General features: G+C 34.2%; 1 protein-coding gene across 5 annotated transcripts in view; it reads right to left on the bottom strand.

Moving 5' to 3' along the window:
- Nucleotides 1–14,147: 14,147 nt before the first annotated feature.
- HTR1F (5-hydroxytryptamine receptor 1F) overlaps nucleotides 14,148–27,740 on the bottom strand; it is a 141,171-nt gene continuing 127,578 nt past the window's right edge. For all 5 annotated transcript variants that reach the window (XM_079155727.1, XM_079155728.1, XM_079155729.1 and 2 more), the window contains one exon: nucleotides 14,148–22,415. In XM_079155727.1, coding sequence (XP_079011853.1) covers nucleotides 21,271–22,371 — 1,101 coding nt within the window. In that variant the 5' untranslated portion in view covers nucleotides 22,372–22,415 and the 3' untranslated portion in view covers nucleotides 14,148–21,270. The remainder of the gene's footprint in view (nucleotides 22,416–27,740) is intronic.

The following is a 27,740-nucleotide window of genomic DNA, read 5'->3' as shown; positions in this document are numbered from 1 at the left end:
TTATCATCCTGTTAACCCCTATCAGGAGATTAAAGCACTGTTTGGGTTAAGGGTCTCATAACAATCATTTTACCTCTAAACCTTCTTGCATTGTCTCACACATGCATTTGGGGGGATACTACATATCTAATAATAGTAACATAATACTATATACAATATATAGTATTATATTATACATTACATATTATATATAATATATGTTATATATATTATATATAGTATATACTATATAAATTGTGTGTGTGTATATATATATATATATATATATATATATATATATTTATGTAACATTTTTTTTTTGGTACCAGGAATTGAACCCAGGGTACTTAACCATTGAGTCACATCCCCAGCCCTTCTTTCATATATTAATTAATTAATTAGAGACAGGGTCTCACTGTGTTGCCTGGAGCTTCACTAAATTGCTGAGACTGGCTTTGAACTCACGATCCTCCTCCCTCAACCTCCTGAGCCACTTGGGTAACAGGCGCATATCACCACAACCAGCTATAATACTATATATTTTTTGACCTCCCATATAAATAGTTTTCAGACTTACCTTCTGGTTTATTGTATTTTAAACTTTTAAATATTTATTTAAAAATTGTGACCAGTTGAAGAATAGTGACTAGACAGAGGGAATTTACTATGGATCATGCATTGTCTGTATAGGGCAGAACATGCAATCCAACATAACCCCTAAGCATTTATGTTTCCCATATGCTATGGTTGGGATAGGATATCAGCATGTTCTTCAGAGGTTCATGTGCTTGGAGCTTGGTCCTCATTGTGGTCATGCTGAGAGGTGGTGGAAACTTTCAAGAAGTGGCATCTAGTAGAGGTGATTAGGATCTTGTGGATGCCCTTAAAAGACATGGACGTAGCTCTGGCAGGACCTGGCTAGTTTCTGTGAGAGTGGGTTGTCATTAAAAGAGTGGGTCTGGCCTCTGGATCTCTCAGGCTTCCTGTTTTGCCATGTGATCTCTTCCATGTGCACTCTTGCCACTGTGATGCCATCTGCCTTGAGGCACTTGCCCCAGGTCTAATGAGGAAGCTGCCTGATTGAAATTTTCAGGGTCAGAAACTGTGATCTGAAGACTCAAAGAAGTACACTTGGAACAAGGGAGTTTATTGCGGGTATTTTATGACGGCAACAGAAAGAAGACTAGACAACAATATACGCCAATAACTTCTTCCTAAAAGTATTTGGGACCTTATAGTCAGAGAATTTCCTGGGTCCCAGGCGGACATTTAGTCAGATGTAGAGTAGACTGGACTCTCCAGGGAGTTATTTTTCATGGAAATAGCTCTCAACCAATAAAGAGTTGATGAGTAAATACCACAGTTTTTTGCCCCTTGAACCCAACAGCACTGAGGAATGCTCTTTGTCTGACAGAGGACTCCAGTGAGATTTAATCCCATTTTCCCATGTGACAATTTGCTCATTATCACATGTTGAATTCACTTCCATCCCTTCCCTGTCTCATTCTACATTCCTCCATTGATGCATCTTTGGAATCACTGCTGAATTAAAATATTTGCACTCAAATCCTTGGCTTAGGTTCTGATTATGAGAAAATCCCACCTAACACAAAATGGATATGTTCTTTGAAGATCAGCTTCTTAGCCCTTTTCAATTCCTACCAATTTCTCCAACTATGTTGACATTATTATTAGTTTATCTCAGAGCACCTATTGATGATATTTTCCCTTTTTTTCCCTGTACACTTTTTTGCCTTATTTTTTATTTTTATTTTTTAATACACAGTAAAAATTTTTAACTGTTCTTTTCTCTTCTTCATGGAATGCTTCTTCCAAAAGTGTTTTCAATAATGGCCATATATGATTAAAATCTGGAGACTTATCTTCTTACCTTCACATCTAAATGATTAGCTTAATTTAAAATTGTAATTCAAAGTTCCTTTAGCACTTTAAAAATATTACTCTATTGTCCCTTTACTTCTGCTGTTGTTGTCAGAAAGCCTGAAGTCATTTTAATTCTGGATTCATTATAGATGGTCTTATTGAAACTCTCTGGAACCTTTTAGAGTATTTTTTCCTTGTATATCATTTATTTTCACATTAACTGCAAGATAAAAATGTCCATATGACATATTGCTAAGATAATACATATTATATTTGGCATTCAAAGGTTATGTTTTATTAAGGATAAAGAAAATTTTGAAGGTGACTCTAATTCAAATGGCAATTGGGTCAGATGTGGAAGTAGAGATGCCACTTAGATCTCTTCTCAAGAAAGAGCTTGCCACAAAGAGTGTAGTGAGCTGACAGCTTCCAACTCTTTCCATTTAGCTCCCTGGACAAGCTTGCTGTGCTCAGTCACTAGACAACAGGGGTACTAGTGACTAAGCACAGAATACTAGAGCATGGCAATTTCCTCTCAAATTGGAAACTCCTCTACGAATGATCTTTGCACTAGAACTCTCCATTGAGCTGACAGATTTTCTCAGGGCCCAACCATAGTCTGAAGTGCTTCCTTCCCTGTCTTCCTTCCTTCCTCCCTTTCTGAAGTGACAGATGTGCATTGTGAATTACAGACTACCTCTACCTACTCTTGCTCCCTTTCTTCCTTATCTTGCACCCTCATTACATCTCTTCTTCTTCTTACTTTTTTTTTTTTTTTTTTTTTGGTACCAGGGATTGAACCCAAGGGTGCTTAATGGAGTCACATGTCAGCCCCTGACGTTTTTATTTTTTATTTTGAGACAGGGTATCATTAAGTTGCTAAGGCTGGCTTCAAGCCTGCCATCCTCCTGCCTCAGCCTCCTAAGCCTCTGGGATTACAGGCATAATCAAACTTCATCAGTCTTTGTCATGGTATCTGTTTCTGGGGGCCCACAACTGACAAGATTAAATCAGTACATGTCGTATTGGTATTTAAGTAACAGCCCAGATGAATTACGATCTGATAATGTCCGTATATATTGCCATGGGAGTGGAAGACTGTTATCCAGCAATCTCTGTTTTTCCTATTTTCTGTTTCATCAGGGTTTACAGTGAAATGAATTTTGGTCCCTCAAAATTGATATTATTTATTTATTTATTTTTATTGTAAACAAATGGGATACATGTTATTTCTCTGCTTGTACATGGCGTAAAGGCATACCATTTGTGAAATCATTAATTTACATAGATAATGTTGTTTGATTCATTCTGTTATTTTTCCCTTCCCCCCACCCCTCCCACTCCTCTTTTCCTCTATACAGTCCTTCCTTCCTCCATTCTTGCCCCCCTCCCTAACCCTAACCCTAAACCTAATCCTAACCCTGACACTAACCCCTCCCACTCATCCGCTTATCAGCGAGATAATGCGTCCTTTGGTTTTTTGAGACTGGCTCATCTCACTTAGCATGATAGTCTCCAATTTCATCCATTTGCCTGCAAATGGCATAATTTTATTGTAGGTTCTTTTTACTGTAGCCTTTGCTGACTTGCCATAGCATATTTTATATTTATCATATAAAAAGAATGCAAATGCTTACCATTATCTCTTTAATCCATTCATAGTTTACCAAGCAGACAATTTTTCCACAGTACATTATAACACCCCAGGTTTGGCAATACTGAGTACATTGTTCTTGCTTACTTTCTTAGTGGTTTCTGACTCACTGAGTTCAGTGTGTTATGCTTTGCAAAACACTGAAAGTTGAGAATTCAGACACCAAAAATTTATATTTTTTTGTAGGTTATAAAATAAAGTTTGTAAAGATGACTGAAGAGTGCATATTTCAAACAAAGATAAGAATTATTTTTAAACACCTGATGTGTTTTGGCAATATTCTTTGCATATACAGTGTCAAGGTTTATTTTTTTATTAAAATTTATTTTTAATCATATGATTATGAATATTTATGAAGTACAATGTGATGTTTTGAACTACGTATGTAAATATTGGAAGATTTAGTCAAGCTTAATTCACATATCCATCACCTCACCAACTTATCTTTGTGTGTGTACGTGTGCGATGAGAACATTAAAACTATTCTTTTAGGAATTTTGAAATATCTAATTCATTATTGTTAACTGTGGTTACCATACTGTGCAACAGATGATTAAAACTTATTTCTTAGACTGACTGAAACTTTCTTCCCTCTCCCCCAGCCTCTGGTAACAATTTTTCTACTCCCTGCTTCTCTGAGTTCAGCTTTTCAAGATTCCACATGTAAGTGACATCATACAGTATTTGTCTCTCTGTGCCTTATTTCACTTAGCATAACATCCTCTAGTTCCATTCAATATGTTTATTTTTATATTAAAGCATACTAATTCAAAAAAACATTAAGAACCTCCGTAACTACATTTTTAAATGCTTAGTTGTAGTAATTTGTATTTGATTAAGCATCAAATAATTTAAATTATTGATGTTTATGGTAAAAAGGTTTTACTTCTTTAGTCTAAAGACTTTCTCCAATATAAAATTTGGAGACATTTCATTAAAAACATGTGGCGTGATTATGTTTATTTTCATCTCAATTTTAATCTTATATTCATATGCATTCTGACTTTTTCATTCTAGTGGTGTCACTTCTGAGCTCACTGCTTATTTTCTATATCCACAAAAACCACAGAGCTACTACATGTCACATAACAGTTGCACAGCGGCAATATTTTGAGAGCCCTGGTGTGCTTGTAATATATTCTTTCTATCTAGAAACTATCAGTATGTTGGATGAATCTATATATTCTTGTCTTTTCACAATGATCATTCACAGTGGGATTCATCAGAACTTGGTAAGCTTACTCAATATGATGAATTTTCTAATTTTGGCTAGTTATCTGCCTTCTGCTTTGACCCACAGGCTGTATGACTAACTCTATTCAATGCACCCTTTCCCCCAATAAAGGGGTGAAAATCCTAACGTTTTGTCAGACACACAGTGTTCTGGGGAAAGTGATACCAAGGATGTTGGCACATGATTTCATTTCTTTTCTGGTTCAGTAATAAAACTTTGGGAGGGACTGGCATTATAGCTCGGTGGTAGAGCACATGGTTAGCATCAGCTTACTTAGCATGAGGCCTTGGGTTAAATCACCATTTCTGTTTTTAATAGATTATGGTGGGTGAAGTTTGGGTGAACGAGCTTAAAATAAGGAAAGGGAGCAGCATTATACTTTCCGTGGTTTATTATTATGGGAAAGGGAGAGGCAGAAAGTTCTCTATTCTCTCAGGTAGTACAGAACACTATGCATATATAAAACAGGACAGAATATGCCATGTCTCTGCTTGAAATTGTCATCTAACTGTGGCTTCCTTTCCAGGGCCACTTTTTAAATTCTATTTCTCTTCCATTGTGTGTGTGTGTCTGTCCCTGCCACCCTCCGGTCTAGCTGTTCTCTTCAGTCCTGCAGAATTCCTTTAGGGATCCATATTCAAATTCCCTTTCACATACCAGGTAGCACACAGAGAGGATTTCCTGAACACCTGTGCTGTTGGAGACTTTTGTTTCTTAAGCTTTTGCACACACTGGTTCTTCAAATTGTTTGTATTATGCCTGTTCTCCCCTCCCTTGACTTTTCTTTTTTTTCCTTTTAAGATAGTTTTAAAAATAAATTAGACTCCCACTTTCAAGTAGGATGCAGTAGCCCAACACTTCTGCCGTAATGATTAGGGATCTTCCCTTGGCTTGACTTTGTTGTTCATGTCCCATTTCAACCATGTCTTGCTACTTCGACTGGATTTTCATCATTGTTTTTTGAATCTGTAATATTGTCTAATTTTGAACCAGAAACTAAATCCTTTCCATACATTGCCTGGCGATGCATATTTTAATACAACCCTAGGATCTAAGCTGTTTACTGAAGGAATGTCAGTGGAAACCACACATCGGGTTGTTAGCCTGGAGTCCTGGATCACTGTCTTGGTAAAGCCATGGCTATTTCATACCCAGATTAAAGTCTTCCATGACTAGTCAGCATGGTATGAGAGGTAGAAGTCCACTACTCTGTGAACCAGAATTCCTGGGCTCATTAACCAGTAACAGAGTCCAGGGCAGAACTGCTGGCTCTGCATCCAGAAGTCCAAACCCCACAGCTCTGGAACCCCTCAGAATGCTGCAGTTTATTCTAAAGCATTTGCCAAAGCATTTTCCCAGCCGTTCAGTCCTGCTCCTTGCTAATGCTCTGTGTGATGACATGGAAGTATGCATAAAGCGCTTTTGCTGAATAATAAATATTATGATGGTTATCTCGAGAAAAACACTTGGGCTCTGGTTTCAATTGCAACTGAATAAACTGCTTCTTTTCATAGAATGCCATTTTTACTTGAAGGACTGATCGGCAGACAAATAAGATTATTTAGACATGGGTATTTGGCAGATATTTCTCAAAGATGAATGAAATGAGCTTGTCGTTTCAAGGGAAATAACCAACAATCTTTATTCCCAATAATAAATTTTATATTTTCAAGCAAGAGAGAGTGTCTAATATATATGAGGCTTATTTTACTATTTTCCTTATGTAGTTTTTTTTTTTTTCCTATAGTTATCCAAATTAAAGGCTAGAAAATTGCCTTTATTAAGTGACTCTTCCAACATGGCATTCAGTTATTTGAGATGATCAACTTGTACAATTCTTTTGGTGGCAAATGAGCTATAGAATGTCAGAGCTAAGAACTACGCTAACGATTAGATTTAGCAATTTTACTATCTTACCAGTAAGGGGCAGCAAATAACAATGTTTGTTCGAAAAAATAAGCTGTTACCTGAAATTATTTTGGAAACTTTTCTCCTCCTCCTCCTCCTCCACCACCACTTCTTTCTCCTCCTTCTCTCCTTCTTCTTCTTTTTGCCTAATGTATACATCCTTGACCTCTTTCCTTAATCTTCTTAGTGATGCTAAAGCCAGCGATATTGGGAATGAGAGGGATGTTCAAAAGGTAAAAGGATAAATTATAACATTTAAAATACAATGCTAAGGGTAAAATCTATTAGTCCTTTTGGTTGATAAATGGTGACTGTCATAATTTTCAAGTTGCATCTTAGTAACTGCACGTAGGAGGTATCCACAAAACTTAGCTTGAATCCATTAATGAGGAGAGACTCAAAGTAATATCTTGCCTTCCTTTGGTATTTCTTTCAAAACATTGGTTTCTCATCTGGGCTTTAGCTACTTAGTTTTTTTTTTTTTTTTTTTTTTTTTTTAATTTCATGTTAATGAGTATTTATGGAGCATAAACCATAAACCAGGAGCCATTCTAGGTGCTGGAGACAAATGATAAACAAAATAGATATGACAACTGTCTTCATGTGCTTACTTTCAGCAGGGAAAAGTCATTAAAAATAAGGGAGGGGCTAGATAGAAAAGCAGAGGAGAAATTATAAACCCTAAGCATGAACAGAGAATAAGACTCTAGTGATAGGACAGACTAATACCAAGTCCTAGCACTGGCAAGTCCTCTTCAGTAACCTCTTTTGATTCTTTCACTGGATTTTTCCAACCACAAATGTTGATATGAAAAATCTAAAATGCTTTTCTTATAACTGGGTGAACTACCTCGAGACTTCTTTCTCTCTGAGGGATAGAGCTTAGTTATTTCCAAGTAAACTCTATTGCTCTAGTGATTTATGCTTTTACTTGAATTCAAGAACTGCTCTCCCTAATATTCGTCCATCCTTGGTTTGCGAAAGGGCCTCACTTCTGTTGTGCGATCAGTCTCAATACTATGTTGGAATCTTAAAAATGTATCTCAAATTATATGGTACCCATGAGTTCCCTTCCCATACTGACCTTAGTATCAACCGAGATGCAATTACATCAAGTACAACCAAGATGCAATCTGTTGTGGTGACTTCTCCTTGCATCCCAAATGGCCCTTGCAGGGCAGTGGTGTGTTAGCACTCTTTTTCAGTCTCATCTTGTCCTTGCTCTCTGACTTCCATGTTCTATCTGGGATCTTTGGGAATAATTCCAGTGCCATCACAGGCCACAGGATATTCACTGCAGTAGCATTCGACTTTTTTTCTGCCTCTATGCTCTATGCAGCTATATATAAGATATTTCCATGGCATTACTTTGAATTAGAAAATACTGTGGAATAGAAAAATTTCAGCTGGTCAGGATCTCCAAAGAAAATAGGCTCAGAAATTTTCACTTTCATAAAACTCAGTACATTCTAGAGTTTTCTATTAGCTAACCCCATACTTAACAATTTTATTGTTGGAGAGTTTGAATGAGACAAATATTCCTTCAAATTTCTTCTAGGTTATTTTTGCATTAAGTTTTCCGAACTTAAAGGTCAATATTTGCATTTATTCTGGAGAAGTTTCCTTGAATGAGGGAGAGTCAATTAATGGAAAAGAAGGCTAGGGGATAAAAGAACCATATTAAGCAACAATTCACATATTGACCTACATGTTCAACTATGTTGCTACTTGAGAATCAAAACCAAATCAAGAGTTGGACTTGATGGCAAATGCCTGTAATTCCAGTGACTTGGGAGATTAAGGTGGTATGATCACAAGTTTGAGGCCATCCCCAGAACTTAGTGAGACACTCAGCAACTTGGCAAGACCCTGTCTCAAAATAAAAAATGACCGGGAATGTAGCTCAGTGGTAAAGCACCCCTGGGTTCAATCTCCAGTAAAAAAACAAAAAACAAAAAACAAACAAAAAAAAAAACATAACTTCTATCTCAAGCACATTGCTCTTAGTCATCTAAAATGTAATAGTTCCTAGTTGCATGATATCTATGCAACAGAAAGAGAAATTTGCAATTTCATAAGCATTCTTGTTGCAAGGTTGCTAGTATTCATCTGCATTGGGAAATAATCACAAGCCACATAATAATGTTTCTGTCATTGATGAACTACATATATGGTGGTGATCCCACGAGATTATAATAGAGTTGAAAAATTCCTATTGCCTAGTGAATGCACAGCTGAAGAAAAGGCAAAAGAAAAGAAAACTGCAAGAGAAGAGGAAAAAAAAAAAAAAAAAAAAAAAAAAAAAAAACCAAGAAAATGAAGAAGGAACTTTTGTAGACTTTGAAAATCTCCTTAAAATGTTTAAAAATATGGATCCTAACACTGAAAGGGTTTAATTAGTAGAGAGGATCGTTCATGATGTTCCTCTGCTTACAAGCAAATCTATGATGAAAGCAAACAAAAATCACCATGAATTTATTTTTGGGAAAAAAAAAAAAAGTGACATCTCTTCAAGAAGAGACTCGGGCAGGTCTTTCAGCAGTTGTTCCAGAAGAAAACAGTGCTATCACAGGAGATTATAGCCCTAGGCACCTTACTGCTCCTGAAGACCTTCCAGGCAGACAAAATGTGGAGGTGAAAGTGGAAGCAGAGGTGAAAGATTGTGACACCATGATCCTGCCCCTGATGTGTGTGTAAGATAGTGATGTTGATGATCCTGATCTTGGTGTATGTGTTTGTTTTAGTTTTTAACAAAAAGTATAAGAAGTAAAAATAAATAAATGATAGAAAAAACTTAAAGAATAAGGATATAAAGAAAGAAAATATTATTTGTATAGCTGTACAATGTGTTTTTTAAGTTATGAAAGAATAAAAAGTTGAAATTTCAAGAGTTTAGTAAAAAGTTATAGTAAGCTAAGGCTAATTATTAACAAAGAAAGAGAAATAATGTCTGAATTTAGGGTAGCTTAAGTGTAGAGCATTTAAGTCTATACTAGTGCACATTAAAGTCATGTTTAATTTCCACTCTCATTGACTCACCCGGAGCAAATTCCAGTTCTACAGGCACCATTCATGGTGGTGTCTTAAAGTTTACAAGTTTTTATCTTTTGTACTGTATTTTTATTATACCTTTTATGTATAGATACATTTATATACACACATTCTTACATTGTGTTACAGTGCCTACAGTATTCAGTATAGTAACATACTGTACAGGTTGCAAACTAAAAGCAAAAGGTTATACCATACAGCCTAGGTGTGTAGCAGGCTGTTCCATCTAAGTTTGTATAAGTACATTTGGATGTCTGCCCAGTGATGAAATTTCCCCCACTTCTTAGAATGTATCCTTGTCAAACAATACATAAAATACTTAACTGTGTAAGGTGTCCTCCCTGGCCAAATTCCAATATTGTATAGGAGTTTTAGATTCACCAGCAGAGGGCAGCAAATAGTGATTCAAATCCCTATTTTTAAAAAAATGTTTAAACCTCAAAGCATGAATGTTTGCATTACTTAAAATCAACACTGTAAGTTTTTGTTGATATAAGGAATATTTTTGTGGCTACTTTAAAAAAATAAAAATAAGTGCTAGACTGGCTGTCGGTGAAAAAAAGTAGTACAATTTACTTTTGGTAACTTCTTATTCTTCTGGAATTTCCAGAGCTTTCTTCTAGACAAAGAGGACCTGCTAACTGACTCTGGATACTGGGCATTCTAGTTTTCTTTGTGGGTTATTGGATTAGCCCAGTAAAAATAATTTTATTTTATTTTATTCTGTGTGTGTCTTCTTCCACGGATGGTGATAATTTAAATAGGATAACTACTCTTGTCATATGAATTTTCCTCTACATTACTTATCTAAAATGATGTTATTCTTAAAAAGAATAATTGCTATTGCAGGAAGATATTTTAAAAGCAAGTTTTACTTTGGTAATAACTGGAATGAAGCACGACTCCCCAATATCTAGGACAATGATCAGATAAGTAATTACAAAAACTCAACAAAATAAGGGAGAAAACTTACCAGCAGCAATAAAACAAATAAAAGGTTACAAACTAATACTATAAGTGAAAAGAAATGGGTCATGAAAGAAACAGAAAATATTGTTAACAGTGTATTATAATTTCTAGTCTTCACCTTTCAGAAAAAGTATTATTGGGAGAAAGGAATCTAGAGTATCCTGAAAATTCATTCTCACAAATAACTTTTAATTTGACAATTTATAAACTGAGGAATTAAGAAGGTAGCCCTCAGAAAAATAATGGAGAAGAACCACAAAAATATAACCCTAATTGTACTCTTGGAAATTCATGAAAGAAAAGAAAGGCCAATAAACTTACTATCTTTAAAGGAACTGTGCAGTGGTTTAATGACAACAAATCCAATCTTATAAATGGATCTTAGAAAAGAACCCTTCAGCAAGGGTAACAGTCCTCCACAACAGGGTTCCAGTCTTGCCATCCCCTGCATGCTCACGCACTTGAAGGGGAAGTCTAGCTGGTTGTGGATAAGATGGGAAGTGATATTAGGAAAATTTATATGCCACCTTTAATTGGGAAGTAATACCCAATGATATATGTGATTAAGGTAAAAATAAATGATATGGAAATTATGAAACTATACTAAAGAAAGAAGAAACAGAGGAAGGAAGGATGGAAAGAAAGAATGATGAAAGAAGGAAGAAAGGAAAAAACTTGGGGTTCATAATATGCAAAAGACTAGAAGGAAGCATAATGCAAACCACAGAGGCAGATGAATATTTTATGGTAGCAATAACATAATAAACAAAATAATTCAATATAAAAGAACTAAAAAACAAGGTGATTAAAATTAACAGGTTAAAAGATTTCAGAAATACGTAAATAATCTGAGAACCAACACACAATTGTAGATGTAATAAATAAATTTTAATTTCAAAAACAAGGGATAAATTATAATAAAATGGAGTAAAAGCTTGAGATAATTGTAATGAATGCATAAGAAAAAGCAAGCTTAAGTAATTTTACTTCCATTACTAATATGGCAATCTAAGTACCTAAACAGATTTTCTTGCTGTAAATAAACAAAACTGTTGAGTAAAAATATTAAATGCACGAAAATGCTGACCAAATAAATACTTTACTACCTAGACCAGAAATAAGTTTAAGTTAGGAAGACTGAGAAATAAGCACTGATGTTTTCCTATGGCCTTAATGCATTAGATTAGCTCAGCTGACCTAAAACATTACTTGTTAAAGTTCCAAGGATGAGAGACAAAACTCCATGCTCCACTCTGGGACTGTATAAGGAGACCCCTTCAAAATAAATCTGAAACTCCCAGTTTCAGAGTGAGTTAAAAATGAACCTGGACACTAATCTGGAGTTGAGAAAAAAGAAAATTTCCCATCTTGAAACTTGAGAACTGAACTTTAATTCTGATTGGAGGTGGAAAGAATTTCTTCTGAAGATTTATAACTATAATGTGGCTTTCATTCAAGTTTGTAAGCTGAATTTACACTATTGGTGTGATGAAACACAGATATATAAGGAAATTCAAGTCAATGATTTCATTTAAGTTGGTGTTGCACTGATAATGCCCAGATACACTGGACAGAAGAAAATGCTAATTCTCCGTGAAGGAATCCACCTTCCTTTCAGACCTCAAAAATTTTCACATAGTTCAAATAAAAAAGAGAAGCTCAGAATAAAGAGAAGAAAATCAACATACACATATAGAAATAAGGTGCTAGGAATGAGATCAAGCATAAACAATGTTAAGACCAAATGTCTTCAAATACAGGACCTGTAAGTCCGAAAAAATAAAAATCTGTTTGTTTAAATTTTTTAGAAACTGAAAAGGCATAAAATCATGAGTAAAGAGCAAATGAATTTGTAAAAAACCTAAAACTTCTAAAAATGAAAAATATAATAGAAATATAGGTCAGTGAGCTATTTTGTGCAAAATCGTGTATAATTGAAGCCTAGAGATATAAAATGGGAGAAAATTTGGAAGAGATGTGACAGACTGAACAAGATGCTTTAAAACATATATGGAATTCTAGTTGAGGAGAGAGATAGAAAGACAGAGAATGGAGTAGGTACTATATTTGAAAATATCGAGTAAGAAGTTTTCAGAATTTGTGAAAATAAACAAGTACTGTTTCAGGAATCCCAATGGATTTTAAAGAAGACAGTTTTTTAAAAAGTCAAAATTAAGAGTAATAAACTTCTAATCATTAAAAAAAGAAAAAGGAAAACATTTTTAAAAGTTCAATTTTTTTTCCAGAGAAGAAATTAATCCACCTCCTATGCCTTGTCATGTCTTTGAGATACAATTTTTCTTTTCTTTCCCTCAAACCATTGGAAAAGAGTGAGGCCATTTAGAAAGGTTCTACTTTAACCACTTCCAAGATTTTCTACATCTTTCAACAGGTTAAATGTGGTATTCCATTTGTGGTGGTCTTCCAAAGCTAAATTCAGCTGAATTAATCTGACAAAATACAATATAGTTTGTTCTGGAGATCCAACCACAACAAAGAGATCCATTGTACTAATGTGATGGTTACTAGCAAGCCAAGTAAAAGGAAATAGACCTTTAAGTTTTTGTACACTTACCTCACTTTTCTCTAGGAACCAAGACGAACATTCATAACTATTTGGGAACAGGTGCAACTGTTTGTTTTTCCTATTTTCCCCCCTAACATTATTTTCTGAATATTAATGAAGACATTCCTTTTTCCATGGAATATGTGCAAAAAGATTATTTTAGCAGCACTTACAGTCTTTTCTTTGCATCCTCTTAAATGCCAACTTTTTTCTTGTCTGTCAAGATTTATTTTGGGAGGAAAAGTTGAAAGAAGCAGTTTTAAAAAATTTAATACACAATTCAACATGGTGACATTCAAAATTGTATAGTTAAGAATGAGAAGCTGGGCAACCCCAATCCGGTCGCCTCTTGCTCCAGCAAGAGTTCTGTTTTTATTCTTCACACATGAGTAAACTCTACTCCTTTCAACTAGAAGAAGGAGGAGGAGAAGAAGAAAGAAGAAAGAAGAAAGATGAAGAAGGAGAAGGAGAAGAACAGGAAGAGGAAGAGGAAGAAGAAAATTGGGAGTCAGAATAAAACATATTTGTACTGATATTACTTTAGTAACAGTATTCCATAACTACCTCTAGTAATTTTTTTTTTTTTTTTTTTTTTTTGTGGTTTGTTGCTTTAGTTCAGGAAAAGAAAACAAATTGTCCTAATTTGAGTTTTTAAAGTCAGAATGCCAACTATTTAATTTTAGTGAAGTTAGATGAAAGAACTGGAAGTGAAGTTATTGTAGGTATCACAGTCAAAATGAGGGACATTGACTTTACAGCTCAGGACACTTAAGATCCATGTCTGCTTCACATTCTTATTCTTTCTTTGCAGTTTTCTTAATAGAATGTTTTAGGATATTTTGAAATTATTAAGTTAAAGCCAACACTCATTATTTGAAGAATATGATTTATTTCACATTTTAATCCTTTTGGGCTAAGTAACATTCAATTCCAGCATACATTTATTTTTATCACCCTCTTAACAGCAACAAATTGAGTATATTTTTATATTTCATAGGCTATTAAAATCCTTGTTTGAACATTTTTATAGTTTGAGCAATTGATATTAAAATGTTAAAATAAACTAACTGGCTTTTCATGTTTTTTTAATACTAATACAACTTATACATATTATTTTTCATCAGTGGGAAGATTTTGAGAAAGAAAATGCATTGGCTCAAGGTAAGGGCACACATATATAACTTTATTTGAGACATTATTCAATGGAAAATATAAGTAGGGGAAGTCTAGTATCTAACCAAAATTTCAGATGTTTTGCATATAATATACTAACAAGAATAGGGAAAAGGACAGAAGATTCCTAATGTGTGCATGCATTTATAATTGGAGTTATTTTGATATAAATATGCCAAGTACAATAGATAGTATTTAAACCTTTAGATTGACAGGAAGATATAGTAGAAAAGAAAACCAAGTTTGACAAAAAATAATCGTTATTGAGTTCAGTTTTACAATTTAAAACACCAGTATAAATAGAAACACAAGAAATTATGAACTTGCAATTCTCCTCTTATTCTTTCTTTTTAGAAGTATTTAATTAGAACCTGAGTTTGTGGATGAAAGGACAACTATGACCAGCTTTTTGGAGAACAAGAGGGATATGATTTGGTAGTCAGAGGTAATATATTGTGTGTTTCCCAAGGTTGGACTGATTCTCAGATGCTTGATGTGGAGTTGGGCATTTCTAAAGGGTTGACATTTTTGTGTTTGGTCAGCCAGACAGTACTTGTATCATAATCATATACAAGGGTGAAATGGGTAAGGACATGAATTATTTTTTCTCTCTTAATGCTTGACCTGAGGGAAATTGATAAGAAATGTTGTTTCTCCAGCTCTTGAACATATGGAGTTCTAGAATAACTCAGGAAGTAAGAATTGTTCCTGTTAAACTGAAGAACATATTGCATTTTCTATTTCAAAGCATAGGCAATTAAAGGCATTTTATATGTTGCATATATAATTAATAATGAATAATAATTTACTTATTAAAATTTATCATGATATACAAGCACATCTGGGAAATAGTATGACTTTTATGTATTTCATTTTCAGTAAGATATTTTCTAATTAAAAAGTAATGAACCAATTTTGTTTTAGCAATTTTTCATGTTTTTTTAAAAAAAATAATAATACGCTTGTATTTACTTTTATTAAAAGTAGGGGTAAAGATAAACCAGCTGTTTAACTATATTTTAGTTACTAGAACATAGTGAAATGGCCCAGGATTACTTACAGAAGAATATCATATTCAAAACTATTGGAAGCTGGCACTGTGGCACACATCTGTAATTCCAGCTACTCAGGAGGCTAAGCAAGAGGATTTGAAGTTTGGGGCCAGCCTCAGCAACATAGGGAGACAGTCAGCAACTTAGCAAGATCCTGTCTCAAAATAAAAACAAAAAGGATTGGAAATGTACTCAGTGGTAAAGTGCCTCTGGATTCAATACTCACTCCAAAAAAAAAAAAAAAAAATTGGAAAGGTGTGGCAAAGATATAGAGACACAAGCACATGTCTCTTAAGTAACTTACATTATGATTTTATTTGGAATAAAAAGTCAACACTCATGAATAAAGTAGGGCTATTTAAAATAAGGAATTATTGGAGATAAAATTGTGTGATAATGAACTGAAGCGCAATAGGAATTCCATTTAAAGGAGGAAGTGAAATTTAATCAGAAGGATAAGTTGCTTAGTATCAAGGGCAATTCAAGTAGGAGGAAAAACAAAGCTGAAGAAGGGATGAGACAAGGAGAGACACATTATGAGAGTAATGAAGAGAGGGACCAGACTGGAGAAGATAATATTCGGTAGGGTCAAGGAGGATAGTGGGAAATAAGACTTCCCAGAGAGTGTTTTTTGTTGTTGTTGCTGTTGTTATTAATACTCTAGGGCCCTCAAAGTCAAGCAAGAGAATCTGGATGTAATGTAATAAGCAACAGGGAGCCATCATTGAGTGTCTCCTTCAAATGTCAATAGCCTCATAAAAATTAGGAGTATTTGTCCTTATATTTAATAGAGCCTAAAATCAAGCCTGTATTCTTGTTTTCATCAACTTACAATTCTCATTTCAACTATAAATTTCCCCTCTGTTATTTAATGGATTAAAATAAAACAATTCTGGAGCGTTTGGGAAATCATCTCCAAATTCATCACTAGAAGAAATGAATACTAGAATAACTGCACTAATAATTTTTGTAGGATAGACAGATTGTATTACGTTTATCTCCTAGAGAGGTAAACAAGTTTTGAAGCTAGAAGGCTTTTAGGAATGGTAGTGGCAGAATGGAGCAAGAGAAAAGACTGGTGGGTCCCCTAAGGTGGCATTGCCATGGTTCAGGTGGGGCTGTTTAAAGAGTTACTGCTCCACAGGAGGAGGCCACCAATTAATGATTTGCTTCTCTCTGGACTCAGAAGGCAGCACACAATGTAGAGCCATGCTCCATGTCAAAAGTGCACTGACTCATTGTAGACTTATTACAGAGAATAATGATAATGATAATGGTAATTTACATTTTGTTGTCCTTTATCATTTTTAAAGAGAGTTTACTTAATCTCAGTCTCCTGAGTCTTTCAACTGTTGTCTGAAGAAAACAGTATAAAATGAAACTTGCTCAGTATTAGGTTATTTCAAAAGAATCAGGATTCATATTGAGCCTTTTCTAATTTCAAATGTAGAGAATTATTGATTCCTTTAAACAGCTGCTTCATATGTAATAAATAAATTCCTTGCCTTGGAAATTTCAACAGTATTCAACAGTATTCTGATTGAGAATAAATTATAATAGTTGTTTTTAACCGAATGCTTTATAATCCTCTCAGCAAGCTGATATGATTTTGACTTCTGCTTCTGGATAGTTTTGCATTAGGCACTTTTCATGTAGCAGCAAAATCGTTTTCTGGATTCTGAGTCAGTAAAATGGTGGTAACATTTCATTTTCACTTATTATAACTATGATCCCACAAAACACTTAACTATCGAGGGCTTTAAAGCAGTGGTCCCAAGAATGAAAGTTCCAGACTCCACTTTCATTGGAATAATCTAAGATTCTTCTTAAGACCCAGATTCTTGAGCTCCAGTTTGAACGCACAAACTTAGAATCTTTGGAATCTGTTGCCATAATCATTTCAGGTGATTTTCATACATACTAGTTTTTAAAATCTGAAATTTGAAGCACCCCACTTCCTTCCTTTTGAAAAATTCCCCACTTCAACTTCCCATTTCATCTTCAAGCTCAATAGTGTGCTATGCTAAGATTGATTTTTCTTCTAGTTCAGTATTTCTTAATACCTACTTGCATTGCAAAATGGCACACAAAATTACCCAGCTATGAAATAAAATTATGTGATAGTAATGACAACAGACACAATGTAAATATAACTTTTGGGTAAGAATCTTAAGTATATGTGGTTTAGGAATATTATTATAACATAATGAAAAAATATTGGAAAGCATAGGAAGAAAGATATGTCAAGCTTTGCTGGGTCCACATAAATGAAAAATGTCATTTTAGTGTCCTTGCAGAGGTGGAAACATTCCATGGTTGAAGTTGGAATTGTATCTAAACACAAGCTGTAATGAAAGATTGCTTGGATATGATTTATTGTTATTGTTGATAAAGATAATATTAGACCATAATATTACTCAAACAGAACTTTGTCATTTTTGACCACAGATGATAAATTCTTGAAAAAGTCTGTCCTTCCTAGATGGATTTTAAATACTATCACATTTTGTAGAGATGTCCTACAAACATATTAATAAACAAATTTTATTACAATATTGAAAAATATTTTTCAGCAATATTTTCCTCATTTTAAAGAATGAAAGAAAGTGTACTGATTGAAAAGACCAAGAAAAAGTATCACGATGTCATAAGAAAATATTTACTTTATTCATGACAAAAATACTAATTTGCTTTTAAAAATACTTTTTGGCAAAATAAGAGGTTTGAATATAATCACTTTAGTTATTAGGAAGATATTAGAAACATCTCTGAAACAAATTACTTTAATATGGACACATTTTGAATTAAGGAGGATTAGTTTTGAAGGACTTTGGAATATATTAAGGAAAAAAATCATTCATATTTTCTTTCAGTTGAAATGCATTAAATCTGTTTCTCTGACCTATAAGTCAAAAATAGTTTTGTATGAATTCACAAGAAAACAGTTTCTTCCTTGAAGTGGAGGAATGCCTTTTAGCAATAAATGTATGATTATTTCCCTCTTCATGCTATTTTGGGGAGTAAATAAGCACATTTTCTAGTAACTGGCTTTCAGTTAATTCTTCATTGTTTTTGATTTTAAAAATACTTGGATAAGAGGGACAAGATTAAGACTGAACCCATGAATATGGGGATTATACTCTACTAAGAGAACTAGTTTGTAATCAACACAACTGATAAGTAACATAGATGACTGGGGAATCACAAACCAGAAAAGGAAAAGGAGGCTAGCTTTTGGAAATTCAAAAAGGAAACTGGTTTTCCTTAAGGATCAACTCATCGAATGCTACCCACCTGGATAAAGCTGTTTGTGCTATGGGCCTATTGTAAAACCAAACCAACCAAGCCTATTAACAAAAGGAAAATAATCTTGGGCACATTTCACAGCGGAAGTGTATTTTCAAGTAAAATTTGTGCATAGTTATGTCTAAAGATAGATTGCTTTACTGAATTTAGTATCCATTTGTTGGATTTCTTTTTTGATTTTCTTTGCTTTTCACATATCCTATATTTGAAAAGATTCAGAGGAGAAGATCAAAAATAAATTCTTCACTTATTTTTTTGGTATTGTTATATACAATTTCTATCAGGAAGTAACCTTTCATTTCTCCTACTTAATCACTTTCTGTAATATTTACATTTTGTTCCTCTATGTTGTTATTTAAGTAAATGAATTGCTATATTATTTCATTTATTATAGATGGTAAATCATGAGCTTTTAGTAACTTGGAAAATTTTTCATTGAGAGACTAAATTGTGTATATTCTGGGAAATATATCATGTTAATTAAATGTGTTCTTTATAAATTTCAAAGAAAGTAAAAATTGCAGATTATTAGTCCCTGCATCCCCTACCATTTAAAGATTTTAAAGAGAAATCACTCATATTTGTTCATGAGGGATGGCAGGATCAGTATGGACCCTTAGCTTATGGGGAAAACACATAGATGAAGTGAAAATTACTATGATGTGCTATGGTTCCTGACAAAATGACCTCACACTCAGAGACATAATAAACTTGATTCTTTCCTGAACTCTGAAGGAATATTTGACTTCCCTTCACTTATGGTATAAACTTTCTGGATTTGAGCTTCTGTCCAACTCAAATTAGAAGGCAGTATCTATATTTGGGTAGCCCTCACCTCCTGAAATTTGTTCTTTTGGGTTGATGGTTTATGTGTCTTAGAATTTCCCAATGTAAATATATAAATTTAAGACATGGGTATAAATAAATTAATTTAACAGATCATTTTAGCTTTTCTTCAAATTCTTTGAATAAATCAACCACAGAATCAAATCTTGGTAAGTGAGGATGGGAAAGAGATGTTAAGAGAATGAGAGGAACTGGAATGTGCTCTTCCATTTCTCTGGCCTAAACCCTAATGTTATTTAACACCATTTTAGATATATTCTTTATGAAAATTTTCTGATTTTTCTGATTTCCTGATTTTTCTCAACCAGATGTGGTCAATTTTTTCTCTATACCATTATAACTATGTAAATAACTTTCTTGCCAAATCCTTGTTTGTTCTTTTCTATTATAGTTTTAATTTTGTATTGTTTCTTCTTTTTGATTGTAAACATGTATGAAGACAAGAAACTGTATTTTATTTTTCCTGTATCTTCTATTTAATACCTGTCTCAATGCCTTATATAAAATGGAAAGTGTAAATATTTATTAGATTGAGAGTAATATATCACACATATATTTTAAAAAGATGTAACATGCTCTTAATCACCCCACCAGCAAAGTGTATTTTAAAATAGAGGCAAAGGTGCAACTCAAAAATAAAGGCATATGTTGTTTTACAAATAGTCTTGGTTTACCATGGGTCTTCAAAGATGAATTGTTTTCACCAATCAGAAAACTAGAGATGTTCAATTAAAGGGAAAGTTGTAAGAGTTCCTATTACATTCTCTCTCATATGAAGGAAATGTATTCAAATCAAAGGTATCGAGATGAAGTGTAAAGTAACAGAGATTTAGTTAGTAACAACGAATTAACATTAATAGAAGTGAAATATATTTTCTATTTTAAATAAGAGATAGGAAGTATAATAACTATGGTGAATAACCTAGAGTACTTAGTGCCTTAAATTATTCTAAAATAAACAAGGGGCAATTAAAATTCCCGCCACCCCTTGGGTAAGGATTTGATTTCAAACGTTGATACTACATGATTAAGATAATATTCTTCTAGAAACTTATAACAAACAGACAGATAATTTAAAATATACACATTCAGTATCCAGAATTATTTTGCAATACCTAACCCACTTTATGATTACTCTGTACCACCTAAATACAAAGACAGTATTGATCCTCACTCATACTAAGTGAATGGTCAGGGTATGGTGGAGAAGTGGTTAAGAAGGAGAAATGTGTGCCTTGTCAAATTATATCTTTTCTGTAAAATAAAGGGTTACATAATAAAACAATAGGATCATAGAGAAATTATGGATGGAAGTATATCATTAAATGAAAATTCTTCTATAATTATTGTAAGATATGAACCTAGAAAATTATTGTCATTAATATCATATACATATATTTTTTCCAGTTAGTTTTTTAGATACATTGCATAGGCAAAACATTATAACCTGCATAAATTATTTTCTAATTTTGATTAGAATGATCAAATCAATACACTTTATATTAATGGTGCTATTAAAAAATTCTATCCTTTTAGCAGTTTTAATATTTCCTCTAAAAGTTTTTAATGTTATATTATTTAACACTCATTTAGTTACTCCCCTGCAAAATAAAAAACCTCTACCCTAAAATGATAAACTTTGTTTAAACTAACATCGACAGCGCACAAGTTTTTGGAATGCTTTCTTAAAGTCTTCATTAAAGATTGTATAAATCAGTGGATTTATAAGGGAATTGAGATAACCAAGCCATGCCAAAAAATTTGACATTTCTTCAGAAATTTTACATTTTTCACAAACATTAACAACCAATTCTTTTACAAAAAAAGGAAGCCAACATATCACAAATGCACCCAAGATTAATCCTAGGGTAGTGGCTGCTTTGCGTTCTCTTGTGCCTGAGATCTTTTGCCTTCTCCAAGATTTCTCATGCTTCAATTCAGACCTGGAACTTTTCACTGTGCTATGAATTTTATCAAAGTCTGTTGATGGATCAGATAAAGACTTTTCTATCATGTAGGGCGTGGAGACCAGTCTAGTGCTTTTCTCACCACTCTCCAAGAGGACTTGGCCATTCAGCTCTTCCTTTGCAATTCTGCTTGCTTGTCTCTTGTGGTATAATGTCTTTGCTGCTCTATATATTTTGTAGTAGAGGATCAAAATCAATACAAGTGGGATGTAGAAAGCTCCAAATGTTGAGTAAATGGTAGAAACAATGTGGTCATGCTTGATGACACACTCATCGTTTCGGCTAGTTCCTTGGTGTCTCCAGAATAGAGGAGGCATGGAGATAAAAACTGATATAACCCAAACTATTGTAATCATAATGCCGGCGTGCTTGGGAGTCCTTTTCCTGGCATACTCGACAGCATCTGTGATTGCCCGATACCGATCCAAAGCTATAGCTGAGAGATGCAAAATGGAGCACGTACAACAGATAATATCGACACTCAGCCAAATGTCACAGACCACTTGCCCCATGATCCAGCTCTCTCTCACAATATACACAATACTGAAGGGCATCACCAGGACGGCTACAAGGAAATCTGTGACTGCAAGGGAGCAAATTAAATAATTGGCTGGGTGGTGCAGCTTCCGGGTCACAATAATTGCAGCAATCACAAGGGAGTTGATGGTCGTTGTCATCAGTGCCAGCCCAGAGAGAGTGAGGGACACAAGAATTTTGGATGGCATTCTGTTTAACAGTTCCTCTGAAGTTAAGTTTTGATCAGATGAATTTAAGAAATCCATTTTTTTTTTGTTTTAAAAGATTAATATGGCTGAAATATGGATACCTGTAACAAAGGAGGGGAAAAAACAGTTCAGAGAAGGCGCTGAGAATTTTTCTCTTCCTTTTGAGAGTAACCTTTTAAAAAGTATAAGTGTATGTTTTCCCAGAATATTCTATGGCTTTAAAAATAGAGTTCAGATTGCAGACTTTATTTTTTTTTTTCCATTTAATTCAACAAATCCAATAAGAACAATAACAATTAGGTAACTTTGAAAACATTTCTCAAAATATGACTCTCACAAAAAGATATTTGAGTAAACTAGCAAATTACTAAAATATCTACTACTATAGAATTGCTTTTAAAAACTGTAGTAATCCTATGTTTTTCTCTTTGTCCATAGAAGAAAAATTTTAAAAGCACCTGTAATTAATATATATTTGTGCATTGTGTAATATAAGAAAGCATCATATTAAGGGCAGTATTCAAAATCATAAACAATTTTGTACTTAATTCAAAGTTACATTGAGAACATTATCATGCTCACAGAGACTACAGGAAAATTTAATATATTTTATCAGGATATAGAAGTTACATAAAAGGAAGTAAGTAAAAATTACTATATCTAGCATTCTATGGTCATTTTATGAAATTAGGAAAATGTCAGAGTATTTAGTAGTCTTTGTGGATATAAGTACTTAATTTGGTTTAAAAAGATAAAATAAGATTAGTTGGAGTCAAAGAACCATAGAACATTGCCCATTATAACAATGACATATGTAACCAAACATCCTATTTAAGAAGGCGAACTTGCCAGAGAGGAGAGCTGAGAATGGCATCCACCCTGAGATAAAGTTATTCTTCTTATAAGTCATCATTGTAGTGACTCTGTCACCTTACTTCTGAAAGAGGACTCTCCACCCATGGCTTGTAATTGTTACTGATAAGATCAGGGAATTTAATGACAGTTCAGCTGGTGCCTATGGGACTCTGTGTTGCAATACTGATTTTAGGAAATAAGATCACATGTCATAACACTCATAACCAGGGTGAGGGCAGGGAAATTAATAGACTTAGAGAAGAAAGTCCAAGATCTGCATGAAGACAGCACACAAACAAAAATTAAAGTAACATCATTTATTAAGAAACATCATATATTTGTTTATGGCATTTGCAGGCAAATGGATGAAATTGGAGAATATCATGCTAAGTGAGATAAGCCAATCTCAAAAAACCAAAGGACGAATGATATCGCTAATAAATGGATGATGACACATAATGGGGGGTGGGAGGGGTTAGTGTTAGGGTTAGAGTTAGGGTTAGGGAGGAAGGAAGGAGTGGAGGAAGAAAGGACTGTATAGAGGGAAAAGAGGAGTGGGAGGGGTGGGGGGAAGGGAAAAAATAACAGAATGAATCAAACAACATTACCCTATGTAAATTTATGATTACACAAATGGTATGCCTTTACGCCATATACAAACAGAGAAATAACATGTATCCCATTTGTTTACAATAAAAAAAAAAGAAACATCATATATTTGAGAACATCATTTATTTGAGAAACTCCTGGAAATAAGAGTGTGAGAAAGAGTGATGCTGAAAAAGCTGCGTAGCTGCCCTTAGTGGAGAGAAACTCATAGATGCCGTAGCACTGAAAAAATTTAAACAAATGAGAACTATGTTGATTATGGACAGAAATCTAACTCCTTGGACCACTAGTATCATCATCGCCTAGGAGCTTGTTAGAATTATAGATCTTAGGACCCGCATCAGACTTACTGACTCACAAACCCCAGAAGTGGGACCCCACGACCTGTTTTAATAAGTCCTCCAGCTGATTGAGGTTCCCTAGTTTGAGAATCCCTAATTTAGATTTCCAATTAGACTTTAGACTCCACTCTTTATAGGAAGTTGCCTTAGTTGTGCTTTACACATAAGTGGTGATATTAGTAATGTAGATATGTAGCAACTTAATCGTACAACAGATAACCACTCATTTTCTGGATAGCAGGTATTCAAATTTCTTCTGTCACTCAATTTGCGTAGCAGCAGCATTTGGCTTCAACAACTATCTGAAAGACCAAATTAAATTTAATCCAAACACAAGTAGTATAGTGAGTATGCATCATTCTGATGTATTTTATAATATATTTAATCACGACATATGTATGATTATTTATATTCCTAATAAGTATTTGATATAAAATATTAGATATTTTAAATTACTGTTATTAGTTTTGACAACTGAAACATTACTGCTTTAAAATCAAAACAATTTAAAGAAAGAGGAAAGTATAGTAACAATTATAATTAAAAATAGATTTCAATTTTACTTTCTTTTTTTTCCTAAGAAAATTTCCTAAGTTATTCCTAAAGAATTACTAAAGAAAGAGAAGAAAACCAATGGGAAAAACCTACCTTATAAAATATATTAATCTTATTTGATTATGAAAGAATGGACATTTTTTTTAAGCTGTCTGTTTTATCTCAACTCCCTAAGGTCTTCTCCCAGTGATGGGAACAAAGCCCTTAAAGCTGTTCCAGGAAACAGCCCCAAATTGAGAGTAAAAGAGTAATTGGAGCAAGATAGTATTCAGGCAGTTAAGACACCAGAATCTACACCCTGTTGTAAAACATTGTGAAACATGTTGTATGTTATCAGCAAACCCAGACCCCCTTTGAAATTTCCCGGCAGCTTTGTTCCCCTTTCCCTTTCATGTGCGACCCCTCCCGATGTGTGGTCTCTGCCTTTATAAACCTACAAGATTTTTTGCTCGGGACTCGACTCCTGGACTCCTGCGTGAGTCACGAGTTGGGTCCCAGCGCGCTGGAATAAATACCTCTTGCGGTTTGCATCAAGTGACACCTCCTGCGGTTGATTGGGGTTGCCGTCGATCCATGGGACAGAGTTGGGGTTTCCTTTTTGGGGGCCTTACAATTATACTCCAATTGCTCTTATTTTTTTTCTTCCTTTTTATAATTTGTTGGTGTATTATAATTATGCACAATGGTGGGGTTCATTGTTACATATTCATACATGTACATAACATGACAATAAGATTTGATCAATATTGTTCCCCAGTATTTTTCCTTTTCATCCCCTCTTCCCTTTCCCTGGTCCCTTTCCTCTACTTGCCTGATCTCCCTTCCCTTTTCATGAGATTCACCCCCTCCACCTTTCTTCTCCTTTTTCTTCTCTAGCTTCCACATGTGAAAGAAAACATATGACACTTGACTTTCTGAGTTGGGTTGATTTCCTTAACATAATGCTCTCAAGTTCCATCTATTTTCCTTAACATAATTTCATTTTTCTTTATGGCTGAATAAAATGCCTTTGTGTATATATACCACATGGTCTTTATCTATTTATCCCCTGAGGAACACATTGGCTGGTTCTATAATTTGGCCATTGTGAATTGTCAATTGCTCTTATCTGACTTCTAATTTGATTATAAACTGTGGGTGGAGAGTCCTCTTTCAGAAGAAAGGTAACACAGTCACTACAATGGTGACTTAGAAAGAAGAATAACTTTCATTTCAGGGTGAGTGCCATTTTGAGCTCTCCTTACTGGCAAGTTCACCTTTGTAAATGGGATGTTTGGTCATACATGGTAGTTGTTATGAGGGGTAACTTTGACTTCAACTAATCTTATTTTTTTCTTTTAATCAAATTAACTACTTACATCTACAAAGACTACTGAACACTCAGACATTTTCCTAATTTCATAAAATGACCATAGAATGCTAGACATACTAATTTACTTTAGTAAGTGGGTTTAAAAATTATTATTTTATTTGTTCTAATTGGTTATACATGACAGTAGAATGTATTTTGATACATTGTACACAAACGGAGCATAACTTCTCATTCCTCTGGCTGTACATGGTGCTGAGTCACACCAGTAGTGTAATCCTGAAGCCAGAATTGGGAACAGGTAGTTAATGTAAAAATAGGGGATCGGGTCAAATCGAGGAAATGGAGGCCATAAAGTCATCTGCCTCTGGAAGTTGGAGACTGCACCTGGAAGGATGGAATGTGAAGGATCTCCGGAGGCCATTGATTACCAAATTTACCTGCCTTTATCAAGGACTGCAAGCAAGGAGGTGCTGATTAATGCCTCCAGGGCCCTTGCCTGCCTGAATCACCTTGGCCCTCCCCCTGCCCATGGCTTTTCACTTAACTCAAAACCAGGCCTAGTCACGTAGGCAGGAAGGAGAGATAAGGGGGGAGAGAACTGGAGAACAAAAGAGAATTTAACCTATAAAACATGTAGGGTGCACTCACTTCTTGGGACTTTGGAACATCAGCCATGGCCCCCTTCTCCCTGCCAGGAGAAGTCTGTATTATTACCTTTAAATAAAACCTGCTTAATATGCTTGCCTTGGCGTGCTTCTCTAGTGTTCAATCTTCAACATTAGAAGGAGCAGAACTTGTCACCAGTAAACGGTGGTATCAATTCTACATGTATATAGGGCAATAATGTCTGTCTCATTCTACTGTCCTTCCTACCCCCACCGTCCCACCCTTCCCCTCACTTCCCTCTGCATAATCCAAAGTTCCTTCATTCTTTTTCTCCCCCCACCCCACTATGTACGGATCAGCATTCACTTATCACAGAAAACAGGTAAGTAGGATTTTTGGTCAAGGATCTTAGCAGACCTCAGTTTTTGTAGATTCTCTCTCTGGAAACTTTTTTTTTTTTTTTTGGAGTGGGTGGAGAGGAGAAAACGGTCTTGTGTAAAATGCTTTCTCTGAAGCCACAAAGATAATGAAAAGCATGCTGTATTAATTAATTTTTACTTCCAATTCTCTTACATTATTTAATTATAAAATTTACACAATTTATTCAATTTAAAAACAAAATAATTTTTTATTTATTTTTGCAGTGCTGAGTATTGAACCCAGGTGCTCATACATGCTGGATAAGAGCTAGATCACTGAGCTACACCCCTTGGATAGTTTCTTAATTGAATAATTTATTTGCAGTAGTGTTTACTTAGTGTTATGGGAATTGATTTAAAAGTACTGACATTTTCTATATTATAAGCAAAAATAACTTTCAACAGTAACTTGCCTGATATACATTTTGGGCATAAGAGATAATCCTGAAAGTATATTTTGGTAAGAATATTAAGTGAGAGGAACTGTTTGCAAATAGTTATGTGGGTTTTCATAATAAAAACCAGCGCTATAGGAAATTGGACCAGTTTAAAACTAGAAATTGAGTTATTTAATAATTCAACTGATTTCTCTGTCATACAGTAGTATTTAAATTACTGTAATAAAATAGTATTTAAAGGAAAAAAAATAAAAAAAATTTTGCCATATGTGTCATATAGAGTATTTTGCAGTTTACCAGACATCTTCCAGTATTTCATTTAGAAACCTAA

The sequence above is a fragment of the Sciurus vulgaris genome (assembly GCF_902686455.1).
Source record: "Sciurus vulgaris genome assembly, chromosome: 10".
NCBI classification, from domain to species: domain Eukaryota; kingdom Metazoa; phylum Chordata; class Mammalia; order Rodentia; family Sciuridae; genus Sciurus; species Sciurus vulgaris.
This window is presented reverse-complemented; position numbering and strand designations above follow the sequence as displayed.